The following is a 25997-nucleotide window of genomic DNA, read 5'->3' as shown; positions in this document are numbered from 1 at the left end:
AAATGAGCCCTTATTGTAAAGTGTTACCATTTTTATTCATACTGTTTTTATTTCTATGATCAGTTTGTGGAAAGGAGTTCAGTTAGGAGGTCAAAAGTTGTAGAAGCTCATAAATCATGTACAGTAATGTCTGAAGAGACTGAAATCATACAGAAGAGAAGTCAGTCAGTTGAGTTAGTGGCAAAACCTTTTACAGTACTTGAGTATTGTTGTCTTTTACTGATAATTCATACTCAGAAAGTAAAACTGAAATGACATTCATTACAAGATGATTAGTTAAAACATTTCAAATACACCTGCAGAATATTTTATCTAGTCATGTATTTCGCCATTGAGGATTTCTTAAAAATAGTGTGTAAAAATCTTGTCTCGTCTCGTCTCGTCTCGTGAACTCAATCTCGAGTCTCGTCTCGTCTCGTGAGATACCCGTCTCGTCACACCCCTACTAAAATTGTTATGTCATGTGTCCAAAACAAAAAGGTAAGGGCTACACATATTGTCCATATTATTTGACACTTGTACCAAAATACAGTAGGGAACGTCCTCATTTTGAAAAGGCCAAATAAGGAGGGACTGCACTTTTACAGCATGACCACACTACATGCATTCGAAAAAAAGAAAAAAAAAGTCTGAAGTACAAAGCCATTTGTGTTTGAGCTGATCTATAAAGGGGAAAATAAGGGGGCGGTTTTAGCCAGAGGAAAAACTGAACAGTTAGACAGTGTACAAGCCTGGTTCTTAGTAAACACACCAGTACTTCAGCTGAAATAGGGAGTGATAGGTTGAGTGTTTTTTTTTTTTGCACAGTTGTAGGATCATATGGAGTACTATAAATGCCACTTAAAAATAAAATAATAATAGTGATAAATATTAAAAAATATACAAATTTAAATGATAATATAAAAAGGAAAGTCAACCTTTTAAGATTTACAAATAAGTAAACTATTGACATTTAATTCATGATTAAAATGTTAAATTTAACTAAAATAATATATCAATTACTATTAAAATGCATTTTACAAAACAACAACTGGCAAATGAATAAGAAATTTGTACATGCTTTAAAAAAGTATAATTTAAAAGTTATTACATTTAACTAATTTGTTCATTTAATATTTATATTTTAATTTTGGAATTAGTACATTGGTGATTAGTTATTTTTATTTTTAAGTGGCACTAAAGTCCTCCATCGGCTCATTTTTAATAAGGACAATGAGAGCATTTTTTAAAATGTGTATAGGCAGAGTAATTTGTCTTCTGTATTTTAACTGTAGTTTACATTTCAAAAATCATAATGTAAATGCGTATGGAAAATAGAATAATTACAGCACCATTATATGGCATCATTGTTCTACACCTACATTGTATAAAGATTAAGGTCTGATGGCTCACAAAAACGTGACTAAGTACACTTAAGGGCAAATCGGTTTTAAAAACCCAAGGAAATATGAATAATTCATGGGCTAATGTTATCACAATATACATTTTCCCTTTATCCTGTCACTGATAGACTTCAGTCTCCACATAGTGTGCTTGATTGTCATTGTATTATTATTTGTGTCTTTGGATGTGTAGGTATGCGACGGTTTATCAGTGATTTTTACTAATTGTTAGTTGCTAATTTTGAATGACCCAATGATTTGTGGTAAAGATGCACTTCTTACACATGCTCTCTCTCTTCTTCCTTCTGCTCTACCTCTATTGATGAGTTGGCCATCCTCCAGAGAATTTCCCTTATTAACTAGCTCAAACTGCTGAAGCATTGACTCCAGAAAGAGCACATATTGATCTGAGGTGACTGAGAAAAACCAGCTTGCATGGAGGAATGGATTTTCATTATTTCATAAGCCTCGAGAAACCATATAATATAGTCGGTTTAAAAAAAATCCACTGGCCTAGAGCTGAATCTAAAACGTTTGTTTGATTGGAGATTGGCGACGTCGCGCCTTGTCGGTTCAAGTAACCGCAGCCCAGTCTGAAACTTCTTTGGCTTTAGTAGTGAATCCTGAAAGGCAACGTGGGGAGAAATTAAGGCACTTGTTTTGGAAGCTCTCCACAAGACACACAAACCGAGGGAAAGACCACTCATTGTCCTGAGGGACAACGGGCGGATGGAGAAAGGAAGGATGTACAGCAGACTGGAGGCGGTTTAGGGTCTGTTACGCTGCCCGAAGCTTTGGAGGAGTGTGGGTTTTCACAGTTGGAGACGTTTTATCCTCACACGATAGCACAACAGCTGCTGCAGGCCGTGCATCCCCGTTTTTGTTTCTTAGGGCTGAAGATTGTCAGGATGGCCTCATCAAACACTGTCTTTAGTCCCTTCTGAGTCAGTGCCGAACACTCCAAATAGCACTGGGCTCCAATCTGTGGACAACAATATATAATATTAAGACTCAGCTTTAGGCTAAAGCATAGTTCACTGGAGTACTGTCATCATTTACTCACCATCATGTTGTTCCAAACCTATATGACTATTTTTTTTCCATAGAACACAAAAGGAAAAGTTTAGCAGAATGTCAGAGCTGCTCTTTTACATATAATGAAAATGGAGTGCAGTGACCAGGATCAATCAAGCTCCTAAAATTATCATCAAAAGTGGTCCTTATGACTTCTCAAAGTAGTCATTTTATAATCCTTAAATGTAACTTTATATTCATTAAAAAATTTGCCTCGAAAATGTGGTCACCATTCACTCTCACTGAATGGAAAAAAAAACAGCTCAAACATTCTGTTAAGCATCTTTTTTTTGTGTGTTCCACATGAGAAAGAAAGTCATACAGGCTTGGAATGACATGAGGGTGAGACAGGATATACATTTTTGCGTGAACTAATCCTTTCAGTGCTTTGCCACACAGTGGTAATAGTTCATGAATCATGCTTTCTGCTTTTTGAAAGCTGGACAGATCAAGAACAAATGACAACTAAAGCCGAGTTTAGACTGCACGATTTTCAAAATAGTCGGGTCACTGTTCTTTTCACACTGCATGACTATCTTGGTCAGCATTCAGTCGCTGCTGTGTTCAAACTGCACGACGGATCGGCGACAGAAGGTTTCAAACTGCATGACTTTACAATAGGAAGAATCGCCGACAACTCTGTCTGGCACGCAAACTACGTTTCACAACCAAACACATGTGAAATGTGACAAGGAAACAATGCGATATCACGCATACAAGACCGGAGTTCTCACGTGAGACTGGGATTATTATTAAAAATGGTAGCCCGCAAGAAGCTTGCAGTACGAATTGCCTGTGCGCTGATTTGCAACGAAAACAAGAAAAAGAAAAGAAGAACATGGACGCTTGGCATGCTTGCTGATATTGTGGTCTATAACTCCTCCCCGAACTCCCCGCTGCTCTGTATCTTGCTCTCTCATTGGCTGTTGGTCATCGCCGATGTAGTTTTCAATCCGAACACTTTTCACACAGCAGGATTTTGAATCGCTGACAGGTCCAGATATTTAGCATGCCAAATATCTCACAGGCGTCGGCTACTCGTCTGCGATTCTCTCAGATCGCGTCTTTGCTCATTCACACTGCGTGATTGTCACTCGCGTGAATGAGCACCGATTTGCCTGTGATTTCAGGCATTTGTCGGCGAGCCAAAATTGGGGCTAAAATTGTGCAGTCTGAACTCGGCTTAAGCCAAACCAGCAAAAGTGAAAGTCCCATCACCTCTCTGGCTAGTTTAAGGCCTTGCTCATAGGTCAGTGGCTTCTCCTTCATCTGGAGCAGACGTGCCAGTGTCTTTGGGTCATCTCGCAAATCAATCTGAATGAAATGGAACAAAAGTTCAATAAATAAATTGCAGACCGGTGGTGGGTTTTTTCCAAAATAAATAAATAAAAATTCAAGAATGTTCACTACAGGGATCTTTTTCTGGGATCTTTTTCAAGCTCTCCAGCAGTCCATAAATATTCAGATTTTTTTTTTTTTTTGATCTGATAAACTAATCTCAATATTTGATCTAATAATAAAAAATAAACAACAACATTAATAACAATAATTATTATTACAATTATTAATAATATCAATAGTTGATCTGATCATATAAATACAACATCAACAATAATTATTTTTAATAATATTTCAAATGTATTATTATTATTATTATTATTATTTGATCCAATAATAAAATATAAACAACAACAAAATTCTTATTCTTATTCTTATTCTTATTATTATTATCAATAATAATAATGATAATAATAAAACACATTACTGCCTGAATTAGAAACTCTTGCACCTGTGTTCCAATGAGGATGTAGGGCACGTGAGGCATGCAGGATTTGAGCTCAGGTACCCATTCCTCCTGAACATTGTGATAGGAAGCTGGATTCACGACGGAGAAGCAGATGAGAAAGACATCTGTGTTGGGGTAAGAGAGGGGCCGCAGCTGATTGTAATCCTCCTGTAAAAGATGCCAAAGATGAAATTGATGAGTGAAGTAAGACCTGCTTTAGACTCCGTTCATCTCATCAACTGAAATATGATTCAAAACATAATTTGGAAAAACAAAATATAAGATAAAAAGTTAAACACATTTTTTGTGTGTGTGTGTGTGTTTAACTGATAGACTTTGATTCAAAGACTGTTACCCTAAAGTGTGAGTGTTACTATTAAACATTTCTCTGGACCTATAGCTGTGGAAAGCACAGAACTGTAATGGCGAATATTCTTGATTAATTTCAAGTATTAAGATACATTAACACCCCACCAGAAGTGTTTCTTTTGAATATTATACTGGATAGCATTCAACATTATTATTCATTTTATCAGTGCCCATTATTACAATAATGCACTTTAAACTATATACAATTAATACTGTGCATCAGTGGGTGAAAAAGACTTGCCAATTAGATTCTTCCTTCAATGAGAGACTTTAGCTTGTTTGTCTTTTACATGTTTAAGAGGAAGCAAAGAATAAGTGTCAAATTTATACAGGTGCTGGTCATATAATTGGAATATCATCAAAAAGTTGATTTATTTCACTAATTCCATTCAAAAAGTGAAACTTGTATATTATATTCATTCATTACACACAGACTGATATATTTCAAATATTTATTTCTTTTAATTTTGATGATTATTACTGACAACTAAGGAAAATCCCAAATTCAGTATCTCAGAAAATTAGAATATTACTTAAGACCAATACAAAGAAAGGATTTTTAGAAATCTTGGTCAACTGAAAAGTATGAGCATGTACAGCACTCAATACTTAGTTGGGGCTCCTTTTGCCTGAATTACTGCAGCATTTGCGGCGTGGCATAGAGTTGATCAGTCTGTGGCACTGTTCAGGTGTTATGAGAGCCCAGGTTGCTCTGATCGTGGCCTTCTGCATTGTTGGTCTGGCATATCGCATCTTCCTCTTCACAATACCCCATAGATTTTCTATGGGGTTAAGGTCAGGCGAGTTTGCTAGCCAATTAAGAACAGGGATACCATGGTCCTTAAACCAGGTACTGGTAGCTTTGGCACTGTGTGCAGTTGCCAAGTCCTGTTGGAAAATTAAATCTGCATCTCCATAAAGTTGGTCAGCAGCAGGAAGCATGAAGTGCTCTAAAACTTCCTGGTATACAGCTGCGTTGACCTTGGACCTCAGAAAACACAGTGGACCAACACCAGCAGATGGCATGGCACTCCAAACCATCATTGACTGTGGAAACTTTACACTGGACCTCAAGCAACGTGGATTGTGTGCCTCTCCTCTCTTCCTCCAGACTCTGGGACCCTGATTTTCAAAGGAAATGCAAAATTTACTTTCATCAGAGAACATAACTTTGGACCACTCAGCAGCAGTCCAGTCCTTTTTGTCTTTAGCCCAGGCGAGACGCTTCTGATGCTGTCTGTTGTTCAAGAGTGGCCTGACACAAGGAATGCGACAGCTGAAACCCATGTCTTGCATACGTCTGTGCGTAGTGGTTCTTGAAGCACTGACTCCAGCTGCAGTCCACTCTTTGTGAATCTCCCCCACATTTTTGAATGGGTTTTGTTTCACAATCCTCTCCAGGGTGCGGTTATCCCTATTGCTTGTACACTTTTTTTCTACCACATCTTTTCCTTCCCTTCGCCTCTCTATTAATGTGCTTGGACACAGAGCTCTGTGAACAGCCAGCCTCCACAAAAATAACCTTTTGTGTCTTGCCCTCCTTGTGCAAGGTGTCAGTGGTCGTCTTTTGGACAACTGTCAAGTCAGCAGTCTTCCCCATGATTGTGTAGCCTACAGAACTAGACTGAGAGACCATTTAAAGGCCTTTGCAGGTGTTTTGAGTTAATTAGCTGATTAGAGTGTGGCACCAGGTGTCTTCAATATTGAACCTTTTCACAATATTCTAATTTTCTGAGATACTGAATTTGGGATTTTCCTTAGTTGTCAGTTATAATCATCAAAATTAAAAGAAATAAACATTTGAAATATATCGGTCTGTGTGTAATGAATGAATATAATTTACAAGTTTCACTTTTTGAATGGAATTAGTGTAATAAATCAACTTTTTGATGATATTCTAATTATATGACCAGCACCTGTATATACACCATTGAAAAAATGTTAAGACATTTATAATATTACACATTTTTTTTTAATTCAAATAAAAACTGTTCTATTTTAACTTTTTATTCATCAAAAAAAAAAAAAAAAAGAAAAAAAAAGAAAGAAAATAATCTATCACCATTTACATAAAAGTATTAAGTAACACAACATTGATAATATTAAGAAATGTTACTTGAGCAGAAAGCCAGCCTATTAGTATGATTTCTGAAGGATCATGTGACACTGAAGACTGGAGTAATGGCTGCTGAAAATTCAACTTCGCCATTACAGGAAATAAAAACTGTAATAATATTTCACAATACTACAGTTTTTATTGCATTTTTCCCCAAGTAAATGCAGCACTGGCAAGCATAAGAGACTTCTACAAAACAAAACAAAAAATCTTACCGACCACAAAGTTTTGAATAGGAGAGTAAATGAAAACCAGTCAAACTGTAATTTAATTTTATAGGTTTCATAAGCTTAAAAGTTAGTTTACCCAAAAATGAAAATTATCCCGTAACTAACTTACTCAAGGCATCCTAGGTGTGTATAACTTTCTTCTTATATTTAAAAATATATCCTAGCTCTTCCAAACTTCATAATGAGAGTGAATGGTAGTCGAGAAGAAAAAAAAAAGCACATTCATCCATCATAAAAGTAATCCGTAAGGTTCTTGGGAGTTTATAAAGGTCTTCTATCCATATTTATAACTTTACAAACTATAATCACTGGCTCCCAGTAACAGCTGTATGCGAGTCTAGTTCCGGAGGAAGAGTGACCTCTAACACGATGCATGACATATTGATGAATGCTGAAGCGCAGGGGATAGAGCAAAACAAAACACCGGTCATGAATTAGAAGTCTAAAATGAGAATTTTTAAAGAGAAATGTCAGAAGATTAAGAGAAGAGGAGCTTGAGTTTGTTGGCCAGCCCTATTTGTTTGAACTGCGAGAGCCTCACCTCTCACCTAAGCTTACGTCCTCCTCAGTCATATGTCAGGTCAGAGGTCACTCTTCTGCTGGAACTCGACTTGCGTACGGCCGTTACCAGAAGCCAGTGATTATAGTTTATAAAGTTCTAAATATTGATATTTTTCCTACAAAAATGCATTCCTTCACTTCAGAAGGCTTTTATTAACTGCCTGGAGCCATATGGATTATTCATCCTTTTTATGATGTATGCTTTTTTGGGCTTCAAAATCTTGAGTACCATTCACTCTCATTATAAAGCTTGGAAGATATTTTTAATATAACTGTTTTTGGCTGAAAGAAGAAAGTCTTATACACCTAGGATTGCCTGAGGTGAGTAAATTATGGATAATTTTCAGATTTTGGTGAACTAACTCTTTAAGTACAACCTGGCATGCATGTACCCCTGTTTGGGGATCACCGAACTAAACCACTGCATCATATCTGAGTATTTGACAATGGCCATTTAAAAGTCCATATTAAAAATGAGGACCCTGAATCACTAGCTGTAATGTTCTGGTAAAATACAAGTAACAAGTAGAGTATTAATATCTATGGCTTTATTCAGTCACGTATTATGAAATGCAAATGAACATAAATAATTTACATTAGGCTTTTAAAGTGTTAGCGCCGAATGACAACTCTGCACCAGTGCCAGCATCTTGTAAAAGTCTTTCTTCTTGAGTGCCATTGATCTTTTAGTCAGTGATCAATAGAAGAGAAGGGCCAGACTTCACACAAATGCTCCTCTGTATCAGTGAACTGCTTATAGGAGCAGATATGCTGAATTATATAACTTTCATTTATACAGCACTACATTAGTCAGTCTGTTCAATTCTGAAACACAGCAAATATTCATCATTACAGCTCATAGTGTGCTTGCCACAGCTATAGGTCCTAAGAAACATTTACATAATTATATCAAGCAGGGGTGCGTTTCCCAAAGCCATCATCGCAGGTTCCGTCGTTACCAATAGAATTCAGTGGAACTTGCGACCATAGTTGGCTAACGATGCTTTTGGGAAACGCACCCCTGAACAGTAATACTCACACTTTAGCTTTCTTTATTACTTCAGGCAAAAACAGGCAAAAAAAGTGACCCTCAGTGCTGTAACATTTGAGTTGTGTTGTGTTCTGTTTAGTTGTTCATGTCTAGAGTTTGTTTTGGATATGGGTTTTTCTGCTCGTTTGAGTTCTAAGCTTTGTTTTGTTAATTAGTCCTGTATTCCTCTGTTCTCCCCCGTTGGTTTCTATGGTTACTGATTGAGTTAGTTATGTTCAGGTGTGTCTAGTTAATTAGTTCCTTTGTTTGGACAGTGTATTTAAAGGAACACTCTACTTTTTTTTTGAAAATAGCCTCATTTTCCAACTCCCCTAGAGTTAAACAGTTAAGTTTTACTGTTTTCGAATCCATTCAGCTGATCTCTGGGTCTGGCGGTACCACTTTTAGTATAGCTTAGCATAGTTCATTGAATCTGATTAGACCGTTAGCATCTCGCTAAAAAAAATGACCAAAGAGTTTCGATATTTTTCCTATTTAAAAAGTTTGCACAGGGAGCGTGCCTTGCAACCATGGAGACATTTGTGAGAGGCGCTGTGTAATATCATTGCGCCTGCTGCACCCATGGTACGGCAGCAAAGTTCCTTGATTATTACGCCAGAAGAATATAGGAGTATAGGTCCTAGCCATATCGGCCTAGAAAATCGCATCTTTTCATTTTCCGTTGGTCTTAGTACACGATGTAACAGAAGAGTCAAGTTTTAAATAGGAAAAATATCAACTCTTTGGTCATTTTTTTTTTTTTTTTTTTTTTGAGCGAGATGCTATTGGTCTCATCAGATTCAATGAACTATGCTAAGCTATGCTAAAAGTGGTACTGCCAGACCCAGAGATCGGCTGAATGGATTCAAAAATGGTAAAACTCAACTGTTTAACTCTAGGGGAGTTGGAAAATTAGCCTTTTTTTTTTTTTTTTTTTTTTTTTTTTTTTTAAAGTGGAGTGTTCCTTTTAGCCCTGTGTTTAGGTCAGTTCACTTGTCAGTTCTGTTGCATATACCCGGTTGTTCTTTTCTGAGTTTTGTATTCTAAGTTCTCTGTTAAAATAAACTTCATACTGCTTGCGCTTAGATCCTACATCTCATCATTTGCTGCAACCACGTGTGACAAGTGCACTGTTTGTAAATATGTATATACTGTTATGCAAATTGGTACCCTATAGCACTTCATATTAGTCTACTGCCGTATCTGAGACATCTATTGTAAAATATGCACATATTGCTATTCTTTTTGTACACACTGCATGTTTTTGCATATAAAAGAATTCATTATTCATTATCCCTCATTATTTATTCAAATGTATGCTCAGTAAGAAACTCAGTACATCTTATTTAATGAATGCCGACCCCCTGTGCAATGTCAGCAAAAGTCTTTTTAATAGAATTTTCCTCTTAGGAATAATAGAATTCCTTTATAAGAGTAATCTTAACAAGCTGACAGTAATGATCAATCATGAAACCAGAATAATTGTGACTATTTTTATAATGATCAAAACTCAGTAACAACTATACACAAATGCCTCCATTTTTACTTTTGAATTGGTGGTGGTGTCATTTTCAGTTTCTGAAAACGTTTATTTAAAATTTTTTATACTAAAATGCTGAAAAAAAGAGATATATAATATAACAACCAAGCCAGTGTTGATAAAACTACATATAATGTTGCCCTGTCAAACTAACTGAAATAATTACTAAAATTACTAAAACTGAAATAAAAATAAAGTTGAAGCTAAAAAGTGTAATTAAGTTAAAGCTTAAAATAAATATTTAAAAATACAAAAACTAATAAAAATGACAAAAGCACAGTTAACAAAATTAATAAAACTAAACTAAAATTAAAAAATGTCAATTTAACTTTTGAATTAAAAAATTCAAAGTACTAATAAATACTACAATAGTATATAAAAACTAAAATAGTTGTCTGATGTACATAGAAAAAAAAAACTTAAGCTAATTTGAATGTTACTGTTACATGTGCCCTGGGTCCGTGTTCTGTTTTCTTCATATGGACTCCATTTCCCACAATTCCCCAGCTGGGCACTAATCACAATTTTATAACTGTTTCCCATCAGTGACTCTTTATAAGCTGCACTCAGACACACACTATGGGCTTAGTATTGTTTAGCCTTGTTTTCGACCTGGGGCCTGTTTCAATAAGGAAGTTCAACCAACTCTAAGTTAAAACTTGAACTCTGAGTTGACTTACCCTGAAATGGGAAACTCTGAGTTTTCATTTTCAGAAAAGCTGAATTGAGTTAGTTCAATCGACTCTGAGTAGGTTGACTCTGAGTTAAGCGTGTGCACCACGACTATGAAAAGCCATCATCAATGGAGCTCTGACATTACGATTCACCATGGCAACAGCACGTGACAAAAGGACGTCCGCATACTTCTGAGTCAATGCAAGTTTAATTCTTATCACTGTTAAAATATCAAAGGTGAAAACTGGTAGAATGGTAAGTTATTGAACTAATATTCGTTTTCATATCCCACATGCGAAAAAAAAAAGAGAAAAATAATTTAACAGGATGCAATAATAACAGAGGGTAAATTATTTTATCATTATTAAACACTCGTTAGGCAATTTACTTCCACTTTTAGAACATTTTCTTCATTTTTATTGAAAATAAATGCCTTTCTGATGAGAAAAGGGAGAATAGCGAGCTCAGTAGAAGGCGGATTCGAACCCAGTCATTCGCATCACAAGTTAATTCTCCCCACCTAACGCATTACCGTCTACACCAGTACAGCCACAAGAACGTTGGGTAATTTTAACCTGGTCTGACATTTGTGGGCGGAGCTACTTTAAATTTGCACTTAGTAATAGACACTCCGAATAATATTGTTTTCCGTTTGCAAGATTATTTTCATTACCACACTGGCAGATATTGATAATTTTACTAAATGCTCTTAATTTAGATCCCCCCAGGAAATGAGACTAAATATCTTATATCATTTTCTTATATGCAAAATCCATCTTGATTTAAGAATTTTTAGATATTTGTACTTGAAATAGGACAAAAAATACTCTGTACGAAAAGCATTTTTGCAGCATGAACGAATGAATGAACTATTTAAACATCACTAGCACTTTAAAAAGGGGAGGAGACCGATAGAAACTCTGGGTTTACTGAAGAAAACCTGCTCCTGACCAGGTTAGGTTCACAGAGTAAGTTACCATGGTAACTGACTCTGAGTATAAGTTACACCTCTTTCAGAAACAGGCTTGACTTAACCTGCTTTCTCGGGTTTGACATACCTCCCATTCTGAAATGGAAAACCCAGAGATTCCCTCATTTCAGGGTTAACATACTCAGAGTTTTCACTTAACCTCCTTTCTGAAATGGGCCCCAGGTCTCAGTGTTCCTTGTTTCTTGCCTGTGTTTTTGACCCTGGACTGTTTCTTTGTTTGATGATCGTTTGCTGCTTGCCTTGACCATAGCCTGTGTATTGGACTACTCTTTTGCCTTGCCTTCCTGTTCCTGTTGTTGGTGTTTGACCTACTGCCTGTATGACTACGCTTTTATGAATAAAGCCTGCACTTGGATCTCCAACTCTGTTGCCCCGTCCTGTACATTATAGTTACACAGGCACTGGATAGAATGAGTGGGAGAGAGTCATCGTATGAACAAGTTCTTTGTTTATGTTCAGACATTGTAATCTGTAGCATTAAATATTCCAGGATTAAAACTTGTATTAACTGGGGTCTCATAAGATGGCTATTGCAGGGATGGCTGATTCTGTGATGACTTTAGACACACAAGGAAAGTAAACAGCTGGGCTTTGATTTAGATGCATTTCTTCAGGCTGTATCTGATTAGTCATGTGAGATTCTTTTTGAAGAATCACAGCAATAAGCCAAATCAAAGTCATTATGGTGGGCTGATAGTGATAAAAACAACCCAGCCTGTGGTTTGTTGTAATTTCAAGTCAGTGCTTGGAGCTTTATTTACAACATTATTCAAAACATGCAGTAAATTCTGCCATTAAACGTGACTGCAATGCAAAAGGAGTTTAAATTCAGAGTGATTTGATGCTACAATGTCTGCATTTAGTAGGGAAGGTTGAAATAAGCCTAGTGAAAAACATTAATTTGTTTTATGTTATGTCTGTTTTTATTTGACTGTATTCAGTTGTTGTTTGGTATATAGTGAATGTCTGAATTAATTTAAATGCGTTTGAGTGCAGGCAGTCTTTTTGAGGTTTTGCTATTCTGTGAATAAGGTTTGAAGTCGAAATGAAACTATCTGATATGCATGCTATAGAACTTATTGCGAGTGATTCAGCCATGCATATGCTTCATTTATTTTGACCTCGTAATTTTAATCAAAATATCATAACTTAATTTTCCTGTAAAATGACAGATTACTCTCTGGTGATGTATGCCAGACTTCTTAAACATAACGTTATTGTCCATTGTGTGGATGATAATGGTTATCTTTATAGTTATTCTTGGTGTGAACGGGCCTTTATTCAGGTTGTTTAGCAGATGGCCTATTGATATTGTATAGACCTCAGAAGCTTTAACTTACTTGTCCAGCAGTATCGTACAATCCCAGTAAGTGCTGCCTTCCAGATACTGTTACATTCACTGTAAAAAAAAAAAAACAAAACAATAGATTCGTTATACATGTGTAAACAGTGCAGAATATGTTGGTAAAAGTGTTTCTGCTCCTGCTGTATCACATCCCTCTGATGTACTTCCAGAACTCTGGACCTGCTGTTTGGTTGTGGGTGGGAATGGAGGTTGATTTGGAACAGGACAGCTGTCAACAGCAAGGGGTGACCGGTTTTGGAAAACAGGGAGGGAAGAGTGGTGTGTGTGCGTTCATACATATTTCATTCTGTGTTGTGGGTGATGAGGGGGAGAGAACGGCTGTGTTGACACAAGTAAAAGGAAAGAACCCAGACAAGTCAATCTTTTGTCATCAAACAACATGCAATAAAGGACCACTTCTGAGAACAGGAGAACAGCTGGACTCAACATTTCACTGAGGTATCAAACAAACTGCAGATACTATCCACTGTTTGTCCACACTCTTCTCAAACTCAATGTTTTGAGCATGTAGTGGTATGATAAGGCTGATTAACTCTATAGGAATGTGTGTGAGAGAAGAAAAAAGAGAGGGTAAGAGAAATGCTGAATAGAGTAGCATTCTGTAGACCATAAGCACCTTCTGAGACACCCTGAACTGAATTAAATCTTCTCAACTTCATGATTGTCTGAAAGACTCATGCCTGAGATGGCATAATTATTGCCAATTTTTGATTTTTGAACCTATCAACTGTATTGAGCCAGATACCTATGAATGCTTCCAACATGGCCAATGACTTTCCTGTCATGAAAATTGAGGACAGAACCAAAGCACTTCCAGCAAACTATAACTCTAGCTGCCTGGATGAGTCAAGAAGCTTTTGGAAAAGGAGAGAACAGACAACCTCTCCAAAAATTCCTCGAAAACAAGACCAGCAAAATGTTCAGAAGAAATCCACTACAGATGATTCAGATTAAACACTCCAATATTATGACAATAAATCAAGGCTCTCCTTTTAGCCTGCTGCTTTCAGGCTTCAAAAATGACAAAAAGCACCATAAAAGCTATTGTATGAAAGTGGTTCATACAACTTGTGTGCTATAGGTATTACAAGCCCACTGAAGTCATATGATTGCCTTGTGAGAGTATGCCATCTGGGGCGTATTCTGCCATAATGCACGTTGCAGTTTCTTTCATTCAAAGTAATACAAATGAATCATCTTGGCATATACCGTCTTTGAATTTTGTGATCCAGTTCTCATGTTGGGCCCTATCATACACCCGGCGCAATGTGACGCCAGGCGAGATGCTCTGTTTTTTTGCTAGATTCAGCCCAACACAGTTATCATTTTCACATCCAGTGCCACGTTGTTTAAATAGCAAATGCACACGCGCTCATCTGTTCGTCCATGGGCGTGCTGGTCTGAAAATGAGGTGTGTTCAGGTGCTTTGCTATTTTGAGGCAACTGAAAATGACTGTGCCATTGACCAACAAAAACCTGGTCTAAAGTCAGTTTTATTATGAGAAAAGTTTCTTTGTTCCATTGTTCAAGGAACACTTTCTAAACTTGATATACTGAAAGCATAATTTGAATGGACCTAGTCAGTTTTAAACAAATATGAAACCCTAAAAGACACTAAAAAGCCCTAAAGAAGTGCTTATGCTAGCTTTACTGCTTCACTTAACAGGGCATAATGTTTGTTTCATAATTTATGATTACAAGAATGGACTATGCACCCCTTTTAAAATTCAAATGAAATTTTCAGTCATATCTTACATTGCTTTGAGCGATTGCTAATCTCAATGCTAATTTTAACAATCATGTGCTCAACACTGGGGACAAGAGACAAATTCAAAGCAGCACTAGCCCTAATGCTCCTAGCTTAGCTTCATGAAGGAACACAGGGTCACTGAGGAGCCATGTGGACTGTGGTGTGCAAGAACCTCCAGGGTGGTGTTTTTCTGAAAGAAAGGGGCGAGGCGTTGCAGCTGTGGGAATCTAGCCAAGCGGTGTTTTGATTAGATGTGCTTAGAAGTTCTTTCCCTGTAGACTGTGAAGATGAACCTGAAACAGTGGCCTTGAGTCTGCTGCTGCATATCAGCTGTTCCTGACAAGTCTTTTTGCCAACATGATTCTCTTCCCCTCCTGGGGCCGGGCTAAATAAGGAGTCTAAACTGCAAATACACACAAACAAGCTTTTCCTCTCTTACTGATTCTCTGACTCTTTCTTTACGTATAAATGAGGAGAACTACTAATACAAAACAAGACTGAGGTGATGTGAGGTGAAGGTTTGAGAGATGTAGAAACTGCGGTAAAGAAATACAAGTCGGTGGAGACAAAGAAGGTTTGGTGGCTGTGAATCAGACCCTCAGCTGTTCTCTCTGGTCAGCTGCTTTTCCCCATGAGGCTCTAGCTCTCAGCAAACCCCAGCCCCCATTCTGTGGCCTGGAGAAAAATCAATGTTGAGTTACAGTCTCACTTAAGCCTAACCCACTGTTATGAAACATGATTTGGGGCATCAGAAGCACCCACGTCCTTCCAGGCCATAACTTTCTTACCTCTTTTCTCTTTCACAGACTGGACTGTGACATTGGAGTCATCCGCTATCTGCCTTCAAGAGCTTTAGCCCATAAGAACAGTACAGAGAATTGTATAGATACTCACATGGTAATAGCAAGAGACTGCAAATTTAATTTGGACACTTTCCATTCCAGCACAGATGCATTAGGTCTCAAGCGCTAACCATTTACTTCGCAAATGACACCCATTCTTCCATGGTAGAATGTTGTCCACCATCCAGTCCAGCAAATTTCCTATGTCTTATAGAAATAAATGTATTGGTGTCTTAAGTTCAATCTTGTAATTAGTGTGTTTGACAGCATTCAACTTTGATCTGAGAATGCCTCAAAAAAGGTGTTCTCAATTGCTTTGACTCATTTTTTGAAAGTCTTAAAGGGTTAGTTATTTTAATTAAGATATTTTTCATAAAATCCGAATGGCTCAGCGAGGCCTGCATTGCCAGCAAGACAATTAACACCTTCAGTGCCCAGAAACATACTAAAGACGTATTTAAAACAGTTCATGTGACTACAGTGATTCAACCTAAATGTTATGAAGCAAGGAGAATACTTTTTGTGTGCCAAAAAACAAAATAATGACTTTATTCAACAATATCTAGTGATGGGCGATTTCAAAACACAGCTTCATGAAGCTTCGAAGCTTTACGAATCTTGTTTCGAATCAGTGGTTCGGAGCGCATATCAAACTGGATGAGTAATTAATGACATCATTTTCCTTTTTGGGTGAACTATCCCTTTAACATTCTTTAAACTGCACAAGTGCAATTGTCACTGTTTTATGCATGTCTAAAAAATGTAGTGACTTACCAAAAATATTTAATTCATGCTTCAGGACCAAGTTACAGTGTCTGACAGAAGTAAGTACACCCCTCACATTTTTGTAAATATTTTAGTATATCTTTTCATGCGACAACACTGAAGAAATGACACTTTGCTACAATGTAAAGTAGTGAGTGTACAGCTTGTAAAACAGTGTAAATTTGCTGTCCCCTCAAAATAACTCAACACACAGCCATTAATGTCTAAACTGCTGGCCACAAAAGTGAGTACACCCCTAAGTGAAAATGTCCAAATTGGGCCCAAAGTGTCAATATTTTGTGTGGCACACCATTATTTTCCAGCACTGCCTTAACCCTCTTAGGCATGGAGTTCACCAGAGCTTCACAGGTTGCCACTGGAGTCCTCTAGCACTTCTCCATGATGACATCACGGAGCTGGTGGATGTTAGAGACCTTGCGCTCCTCCACCTTCCGTTTGAGGATGTCCCACAGATGCTCAATTGGGTTTAGGTATGGAGACATGCTTGGCCAGTCCATCACCTTTACCCTCAGCTTCTTTAGCAAGGCAGTGATCATCTTGGAAGTGTGTTTGGGGTCGTTACTATGTTGGAATACTGCCCTGCGGCCCATTCTCCGAAGGGAGGGGATCATGCTCTCATCATTCATGGTTCCCTCGATGAACTGTAGCTCCCAGTGCCGGCAGCACTCATGCAGCCCCAGACCATGACACTCCCACCACCATGCTTGACTGTAGGCAATACACACTTGTCTTTGTACTCCTCACCTGGTTGCCACCACACACGCTTGACACCATCTAAAACCAATTAAGTTTATCTTGGTCTCATCAGACCACAGGACATGGTTCCAGTAATCCATGTCCTTAGTCTGCTTGTCTTCAGCAAACTGTTTGCGGGCTTTCTTGTGCATCATCTTTAGAAGAGGCTTCCTTCTGGGACGACAGCCATGCAGACCAATTTGATGCAGTTTGCAGCGTATGGTCTGAGCACTGACAGGCTGACCCCCCACCCCTTCAACCTCTGCAGCAATGCTGGCAGCACTCATACGTCTGTTTTCCAAACACAACCTCTGGAGATGACGCTGAGCACGTGCACTCAACTTCTTTGGTCAACCATGGCGAGGCCTGTTCTGAGTGGAACCTGTCCTGTTAAACCGCTGTATGGTCTTGGCCACCATGCTGCAGCTCAGTTTCAGGGTCTTGGCAATTTTCTTATAGCATATGCTATCTTTATATAGAGCAACAATTCTTTTTTTCAGATCCTCAGATAGTTATTTGCCATGAGGTGCCATGTTGAACTTCCAGTGACCAGTATGAGAGAGTGAGAGCGATAACACCAAATTTAACACACCTGCTCCCCATTCACACCTGAGACCTTGTAACACTAACGAGTCACATGACACTGGGGAGAGAATATGGCTAATTGGGAATTCATTTTCACTTAGGGGTGTACTCACTTTTGTGGCCAGCGGTTTAGACATTAATGGCTGTGTGTTGAGTTATTTTGAGGGGACAGCAAATTTACACTGTTATACAAGCTGTACACTCACTACTAGCAAAGTGTCATTAGTCTTCAGTGTTATAATAAAATATTTACAAAAATGTGAGGGGTGTATTCACTTCTGTGATATACTGTATTTTGTCAGCAAATTTTTCAAATGCCTCCAAAGTTTTTTTCACCATGGCAATCAACCCTGGAGATGTTTGTTATATATAAATCATTCAATGTCAAAGATATTTATGAAATATACCTGTATGTCAGAAAGATTTTGATTACTGAATGAATCATTTTGCATGTGATGGCTCACATGATGAAAAAATGTTGTGAAGAGTGACAATTTAAATCTGCCACCAAGCCATGTGCATTCAGTTACTTCGAAATTGTAGACAATTGTACTTATTTTTTGCACATGTGCGAAAACACATGTAATTTGCTCAAATGAATAAGAAATCCAAACCTGAACTTATTGTTTTGAGAAAAAATTGAGAATTGAGCCAAAGCAATTGAGAAGAAAAATGAAAATTCCAGATCAGTTCCTGAATTTGAATTAAACAGTAAACAGGATGCAGAATTGCAATTCGAATCTGAATGTAAGGAAGTAGAATTAAATGATTTTAAATGTAATTTTTAATTAGAAAAGCAGAATTTGTCTAAATTAACTGTAAATGTTGACTTTACAAATCCTGAAAAAAAAAGTTTGAAAAGATAGACATTCTTCAAACCCAATCCTTTAATTCTTGTAAATCATGTTTACTAGGACTTGTAAATACTGTATGTACATAATTTCCTACGCAGTATTCTATAAGAACTGCTCTTCGACCAAGTAGCAAAACCTTTACATCGGCATGCCAAATATATCCAGTATGTGCTTGTGTGGTGATGTATAAATGGGTTTGTATGTTTTTCGAGTGGTTGGCATTCCTGAAGTGTGATTTCTAAAGAAGGATCTTTTACTACTAGTGTTTCTTTGAAGACATTGGTGGGTCAAAGTCCAAAATAAGCCATAGGGTTTTAATTCCTGTTGCTACAGAACAGTGCTTTCCAGAGGATCAAAGTGTACATAATCTACACATTTTGCATAGCATAACTAAAAAAAGGCATTAATGTGATTAATCTTGCGTTCTGAAGCCAGAAGAATCTGTAAGGCCCTTACACAGCACTCGTTATAAGATTGAGCTTGTACCTGCTGGTGTACGTTTTGTGACAGTACTTCCACTCAGCAAAACATTACACAAACTTAACCACTCACTGTATATACACCACTAATTAAGAGCTTTTATTTAATTACTTAATTATGAACTCTCTTTTTCGATACTCAAAATAGTGACTTTTGTAATATTTCTTGAAGAGACAGTTTCCCCAAAAATGGAATCCCCAAAAATATCAAATTTTTTCAGTAATTAAATCTAGAACAAATCCAAGTGAGCTTTAGATGTAATCAAGTATTTACCACTAAAGTAGAAGTGATAAATTCAAAAGTTTGCTTCTTTCAACCAGTCCATCAGACCCAACTTTTGTTCTTTCCACCAACCAACCACTAACCAAATCTGGTTAACCGTCAAACCACATACACATGATTATGGTATCTCCTTGGCAACAAAGAATAAAACACACATTCTTCAAAACCAGAACTTTTCTGGATGTATCCTTTACTAGTATTAATTTAACTATTTAACTATTATGGATGTCAGTGTTAATAAACAATCTAACTGATATAGGCTATTGTTTTATTTTGTATAGTTCAGATGAATATTCTTGCTTATGGTGAGTTAAAAACCTTTCAAAGAACTTAGGTGCTTTACAGATATGCCAGTCCAAGGATAGAAAATGCAGTGGAGTGGAGGAATAAGGAGAAAACAATAATGCTCAGACAAATGTTTAATACTGAAAAGTGAAAGTGCTACTTTCCTATCCTGTCCCTTACTAAAAAACTTTAGCTTTATAGCTGTAGGCATTTCAGTATTGACCATGTGGCAATATCTACAATGCAATATAATTGGCGGATTAGTTGATTTTGTTCGGAGTCTAGTGGGAGCCACTCTAGACGATGACTCATCTCAAACGCATTAGCAGGCACTGTGTCATGGCCCGGGAATGTCATCAGTTTGTTTTGGACAAGGGAATTCTGATCCCATGGGATTTATTGACGGAAACCATAGTCCTACATACTCTTGAGTGAGCTCTGACTCTCGTAGGTTGCAATCACAGTGGTTCTGGTGAAAATATATAATATTGTGTCAAAATTTAATGTCAGTTCACTCACTTTGAAAAATTATATTTGGCCTTATTTATTCTTCAAAAGTAGTCGGTATATATTATAATTAAGCCACCAACACAACCAAAAAAAAAAAAAGTATAAACGACATATTAGCTGGAAAGGTGAAATGCTGTATGAAATGTCCTTGATTCTGATTGGTCAATAGCCGTGTTTCATTCACGATAAAACACGGCTATGACCGCTTCACCCAATGATTCTGTGTATCACTACACAACACTCTTAGCAACGTAAACTGTATGTTCTCAATTGATATTGTTCATTGAAGCTTACTGTATTATGTAGAAGATTATTGTGAGAAAAAGATAGAGTGAGTGACTTTATTACCTGCATTCAGATTTAGCATTTTCCTTCAGGTCAGTCCTATGTTCATAATAAAAAATTTGTTTAAATGTCCAATGTATCATCTTGTCCTCTTAATATTTAAGGGGTTTTCCCATGACTGACAGCACTAGTCAAAGCATTTGTCAGTTGCGTCTTGTTCCGTGTTCACAACAATTCAGTCTTTTCAATATAAAAAGTCTTAGCTGCTGACTGAAGGCTGGTTCACACTGTGCGATTTTGGCCACGATTTGGTGGCCAAAGACAAATTTTGCAAATCCTAAAAGATTCCTATAATCCTACCCTAAAATCTGTAGTCTTTGATCGCTAGTTTGACATGTTCACAGACAGCCAGTTAATGACGGTTGCGATCAAATTTTACCTCCAACGAAATTCTGGGAGTGTCAGAAGATTTGGTGCACAATCCTCCAGTGTGACTTCTCCTATGACGAACATCAAATTGTCGTCGTTTTTCAAGACAAGCCGTGATCAAAATTAATGATAGAGATGTCTTTGTTAGCCACCATTTCAGTCCCGCGTGTAATGCAGCTCACAGTCATCGAATGTGTGTGGGTTTATGATGTAAACCTCCGGACAAGTTTTCATGCGCGCGTCCATTTTTAATGTGTCTTGACTGTCGTACAGTCTGACATAAATGACAGCTGAGATCCCACAGTGTGACATGAGGATCATGTTCGTACAGTCTGACAAGCAACCATCATAAAGGACTATTATAAATCGCACAGTGTGCACCCGGCTTTACATAATCATAAAGACAGTCTTTGCCGCCATCTAATGGCATAATAATGTAACTTCTGTTGCTGTTCACAGTCAAGGACAATTTTTTCCGGTGGAAGGAAGGCTTTTAGTGAAAGTTTACTTCATGAAATTTGCATTGATACATATTTTTGGCTTTAATATTTGTATTGTGTGGTAACCGTTTTATAAAAGCAATAAAGTACTCGAGGCTAGTGCTGTATCGTGAATAAGTCACGGCTGAAGGGGTTTTCCTAATTGCACGGCTGACTCAGCTTTGCGTCGTGCCTAACAACACCCTTCAGCCTTGACTTATTCACGATACAGCACAGCCTCCCATACCTTATTACAGTAGTCAACATTTGAAGTGGATCAAAATCTTTTATCAAAGTTGTCCTAAAACCTTCTTCTTAGGACAACTTAGTTCTTAGGACAATTTTGATTAACTTTTTTGATCCACTTCAAATGTTGACTACTATACTTACATAGTATCTTTAATGTACACTACTGTCTCAAAGTTTGGGGTCAGCAAGTTTTTTTTTTTTCAAAAATGTATACTTTTATTTAGCAAGGATGCATTAAATTGATCATGGTGACAGTAAAGACTTTTACATTGTTACAAAATACTGAAATTAATGTATCATGGTTTTCACAAAAATATTGAGCAGTTGTTAATAATAAATGTTTCTTGAACAGCAAATCAGCATATTAGAATGATTTCTGAAGCCACTGAAGACTGGAGTAATGACTGCTGAAAATTCAGCTTTGTCAACACAGGAATAAGTTTGAAAATAGAAAACAACAGTTATTTTAAATTGTAATACTGTTACAATTACTATTATATATTATTATATTACTGGGTTTACTTTTTTGTTCAAACAAATGCAGCATTGATGAGTCTAAGAGACTTCTTTCAAAAACATAAAAGAATCTTACCGACCCCAAACACTGAATGAACTTTCAAATACCTGCTGCTTGGATTACTCAGGTCACAATTTTCAGTTCATACATTTGAAAAAGATGCATACTTATTAATTATATTTTCACTGATAATTTGATTACAGTATTCCCAATGCTTCCTATTGAAAACTGTTGTGTTACTGCTGGAGCATGAATGGAATAAATGCAGAGTTTTTCATTTAAGACCAATTCTAGCATAGCAGCACAGTAAAGCTTTCAGTGGCCTACAATGGGAGCACTGTTCTCTTTAGCCTGGACATTAAGCCACTATGTGACAATTCGCTAACGTATTATGATGCTGTGTTAAGGCCACTGTCAATGTGGAGACAGTGGGGCCTAATATGAATGTAAGTGACTGATTGGCACTGGAAGAATATTGCCTCTGTTCTCCCCCAATTTCCATTTTGCTAACACTCTCTCTATACATGGAAGAACTGTGCTGATACCTCTTTCTAGATATAACATATACAATTATTCCATAAAATGATTTCTAATGTAAATCTCAGTTGCTGATCTTCATCATAGAACAGAGTATTTGATGGACACTCTACTATTAAGAGGGTTTTACAAAATTAAAACCTACATGCATTTCTACCTTCTGTAATACCTTCTGTAATGTACTGTAATGATGAAATTATTTAAGCGCTTCTAACTTTTACATACCATGACTTAAAATTTGAATTCAATCTGTTTGCCAGCACACTATAATGGAACCAAATAAAATGCCTTTATGTGTCCTCTATTTTTTATGAGAACCGTTTAATTTCCTTAGAGGTGAAGTGTGTAATTAATGCACTACTAACATCACCTAAATGAATGTTGATATAAAGTATTTATGAAAAAATGAGATGAGAAGATTTTAAACATTGAAAATTAAATACACACGACACCTTTAAAAACCATAAGGTTAAATGCAGCTCAGGCCAGCTCTTCGTTCCTTATTTTTTCATCAACATGTCTGCATTCAAATTTTTGGTCTGTGACAACATCCATTTAAGTGTCCTCTGGACGGCCTCCTCATCATAACTCATCAGCTAAACTTAACCAGAAGAGTTGACGGAGAATCACACTCCTTGAAAGTCTTTCCATCTCATTCAACTCCCAAGAGTTTAAAAGTTTTACTCACTCCTTGAGTGAGTTCAGTCTGTCTTTATGTCCTAAGCCTGCACTGGCCAGATGGAGAAAATTACAACACAGGATACTATTAAAATCTAATAAAAAGGAAAATAGTTCTTCTTTTTGGCACAGTTAAGGCATGTGCCTTATTTGATCATATGGCACATTAGAAAGAAAAAAAGGGAAAGAAAATCCTTTGACAATACCTGCTTTAATGTTTTTAAGCCAACAACATAGCTTTCACAAATGAGAGAGCCATAAAGATTTTTTTTGTTGTCATAATTATGTTTGCTCTTTCTATCCAGCCTCAGAAAATATGTGTGAAACACTGTCATTGTGGGGCCTTTAATCATATGAAGAAGCTGAACAAGATATTTTGCAAACAGTGTAAATATGACAACTCCCTTTTCCTCTCTATTCTGTAAAAATAACTTTTCCCACTTCTAATAACACCAAATGAAGAAAAAAAAACCAAGCATTGCATTGGGAAGGTCTGCTTGTAGCACTCCACTTTAAAAGTGTTAACATGCAATTTTCAGCTTAGAATTTTGAAAAGCTTGTGAGAATTGATTGAGGCAAAACTGATAGTAAGAGATACTGTTTGTAATATTTAATATCCTAAGTTCTTTCAAGAAGATTCTTTGTTTTGGCATACATTGTATTTATGAGGGAAATGCCCTGTTGTTCTCATGGAGCTGTACCACTCTCAGAGGATGTTCGAGCTGACCTGTCTGCCACTGTGTAATTAGGGCTTGACCCTCATTGGATTCTCAGAGCATGCATGTGTCAATGGGGCTTTCCCCTGCAGAGAAACCAAAGCCTTATGCTTTCGTGTCAGAGAGAACGACAGAAAAAAAAAAAAAAAAAAAAAGAGATGGCAAACTTAATAAATGGCAACACATTTGTGTAAACCACCGCGGTTCCACAAAGATATGACGCGTAAAGTACAGTACTGGCAACGCGTTTAGATTTCGTCAGCTCTTGTGATCAACAGGTTGTGGCACTCGCGAGCTCTGACACTCACTGATTCTCGCTACTATTTACCCCTCTCGCGCAACATAAATTCTCTTTTGACGCCCCTAGCACAGTAAGGTAATCGGAAACTACCTTAAAAAAGTTTTAAACACACAATAACAAACACTTCATTATTTTTTGCTACTATTATTGCTTAATAATGAAGGACTTGTGTCGATTCCCACCTGATTAGAAAGCAAAGCGCTCGAGCAACGCACTGTTGCTATGGTTACCTATTCATTCCAACTCGGAAGTTTACAAGCATCTATTTAAATTTTGTTTATTAAAAACACTGTTGAAATATATGTTTATTTAAATGAAGATAACTCTTTTTCCTTAAGTATAACAGGCCTGTATAATTTCTGATCAACCTGGCCTGTATAATTTTTGAATAAGTGGGGTAAGTTAAGACCCCCCACAAACTATTCGTACCCCGTTTCTACTTTTTAGTCTGTCGGCCCTGCAGTCCTCGCTCTGGCAGTTGATATCTCCTCTTTCACACGGCTATTCTTGGGACCGTCCCCTACCCGACTGTAGGGGGTAGACAAGGATTAGGCAGACATACTGTAAACTGCACTTCATAAACAGGGATTTCAGTTGAATGCTTTGAGCTGAAAACCATCTTACCTGCGTAGTGATCGAATACAGTTGGTACATATTCCTCAGGAAAAGCATCATTTGCGTAACTCATCAGCAGACAAGTTTTTCCCACCGCTCCATCGCCGACCACAACACATTTCAACATCTTCTTGGCCGTAGTATCGACAGGATTGCTGTTACTGCCTCCATCCTCAACCGCTTCCACTGCATTCTGCCTACCTTTCGAGCTGAGAGTAGGCATGATAGTTAGACAAGTCCAGAAAGTATATTCACCACAGGTAGCCAAGTCTTCGCTCGACAGAAATATCAATCTCTGAGACGTTAATCTTCGTTTGACCAGTTTAAACACTCGAGTTTACGTGTCGTATATGGTGAGCAGGCGAATCCGTCAAGTAGGTGACCCACGCTTTAGCTCGCGCTTCCGAAACAATCCGGCGCCATCGACAGCAGTTTCATGAAAACTCACGATAACTCCCACAACTTGCATTCCGTTATTTTACATTTTTCAGGTCGGACAACGAAACAAATTCAAAAGCCGTGTCTGTGACACTGTTTACTCCCTTCATACTCCAAACAGCTTTCCACATTCGCCCCTACGCGGCTACGCATCGTCACTGTCAGGAAATCATTGGTTTCCTTACGAATTCCATATTAGGCAGGAGTGGGCTGGGAACAATAGGGGCTCTGTCCACAGCCTACTCAGACAGGGGACTTCAGCGGCACAGGAGGGGCGGGAGGACGTCCCGAATCTTATTGCATTTCCTAAATATGGCGCCACAGGGAAGGATGGCTTAAATTGGATTTTCATTCATTCATTCATTCACTTTCTTTCTTTCTTTCTTTCTTTCTTTCTTTCTTTCTTTCACAGCAAACATGCGACGTCAGGGAGACGTTCAGATCATGTCTGTATAACGTCCGTCAGTTCACTTTTGTACATCTGCTGTATGTGCAATACAGTTTTTAACATTCACTATTTATGG

At 37.5% G+C, this 25997-nt stretch overlaps 2 protein-coding genes across 2 annotated transcripts in view; one reads left to right on the top strand and one right to left on the bottom strand.

The window, feature by feature from the left end:
* Window positions 1-25997, top strand: part of kcnh5a (potassium voltage-gated channel, subfamily H (eag-related), member 5a) — a 150810-nt gene that overhangs the window by 5122 nt on the left and 119691 nt on the right. The window lies entirely within an intron of this gene.
* Window positions 489-25807, bottom strand: rhoj (ras homolog family member J). The gene is made up of 5 exons (XM_048206261.1): window positions 25045-25807; window positions 13095-13153; window positions 4246-4410; window positions 3675-3770; window positions 489-2364 (listed from the first exon to the last, which is right to left on the bottom strand). The coding sequence occupies exons 1-5, from the start codon at window positions 25256-25258 to the stop codon at window positions 2218-2220; spliced, it is 681 nt and encodes a 226-aa protein (XP_048062218.1). The 5' UTR covers window positions 25259-25807; the 3' UTR covers window positions 489-2217.

This window comes from Megalobrama amblycephala, linkage group LG11 (genome assembly GCF_018812025.1).
Source record: "Megalobrama amblycephala isolate DHTTF-2021 linkage group LG11, ASM1881202v1, whole genome shotgun sequence".
Lineage (NCBI taxonomy): Eukaryota > Metazoa > Chordata > Actinopteri > Cypriniformes > Xenocyprididae > Megalobrama > Megalobrama amblycephala.
Note: the sequence above shows the minus strand (reverse complement) of the source record. Positions and strands in the feature narration are given on the sequence as shown.

What these genes read in the sequence shown, in the direction of transcription:
- rhoj (XM_048206261.1), bottom strand. Translation starts at nt 25,258, where the DNA reads ATGCCTACTCTCAGCTCGAAAGGTAGGCAGAATGCAGTGGAAGCGGTT. An exon ending in TGTATTCGATCACTACGCAG is followed by an intron (nt 13,154 to 25,044) that starts GTAAGATGGTTT and finishes TTTTTTTTACAG; the next exon opens with TGAATGTAACAGTATCTGGA. An exon ending in ACATCCTCATTGGAACACAG is followed by an intron (nt 3,771 to 4,245) that starts GTGCAAGAGTTT and finishes CATTTCATTCAG; the next exon opens with ATTGATTTGCGAGATGACCC.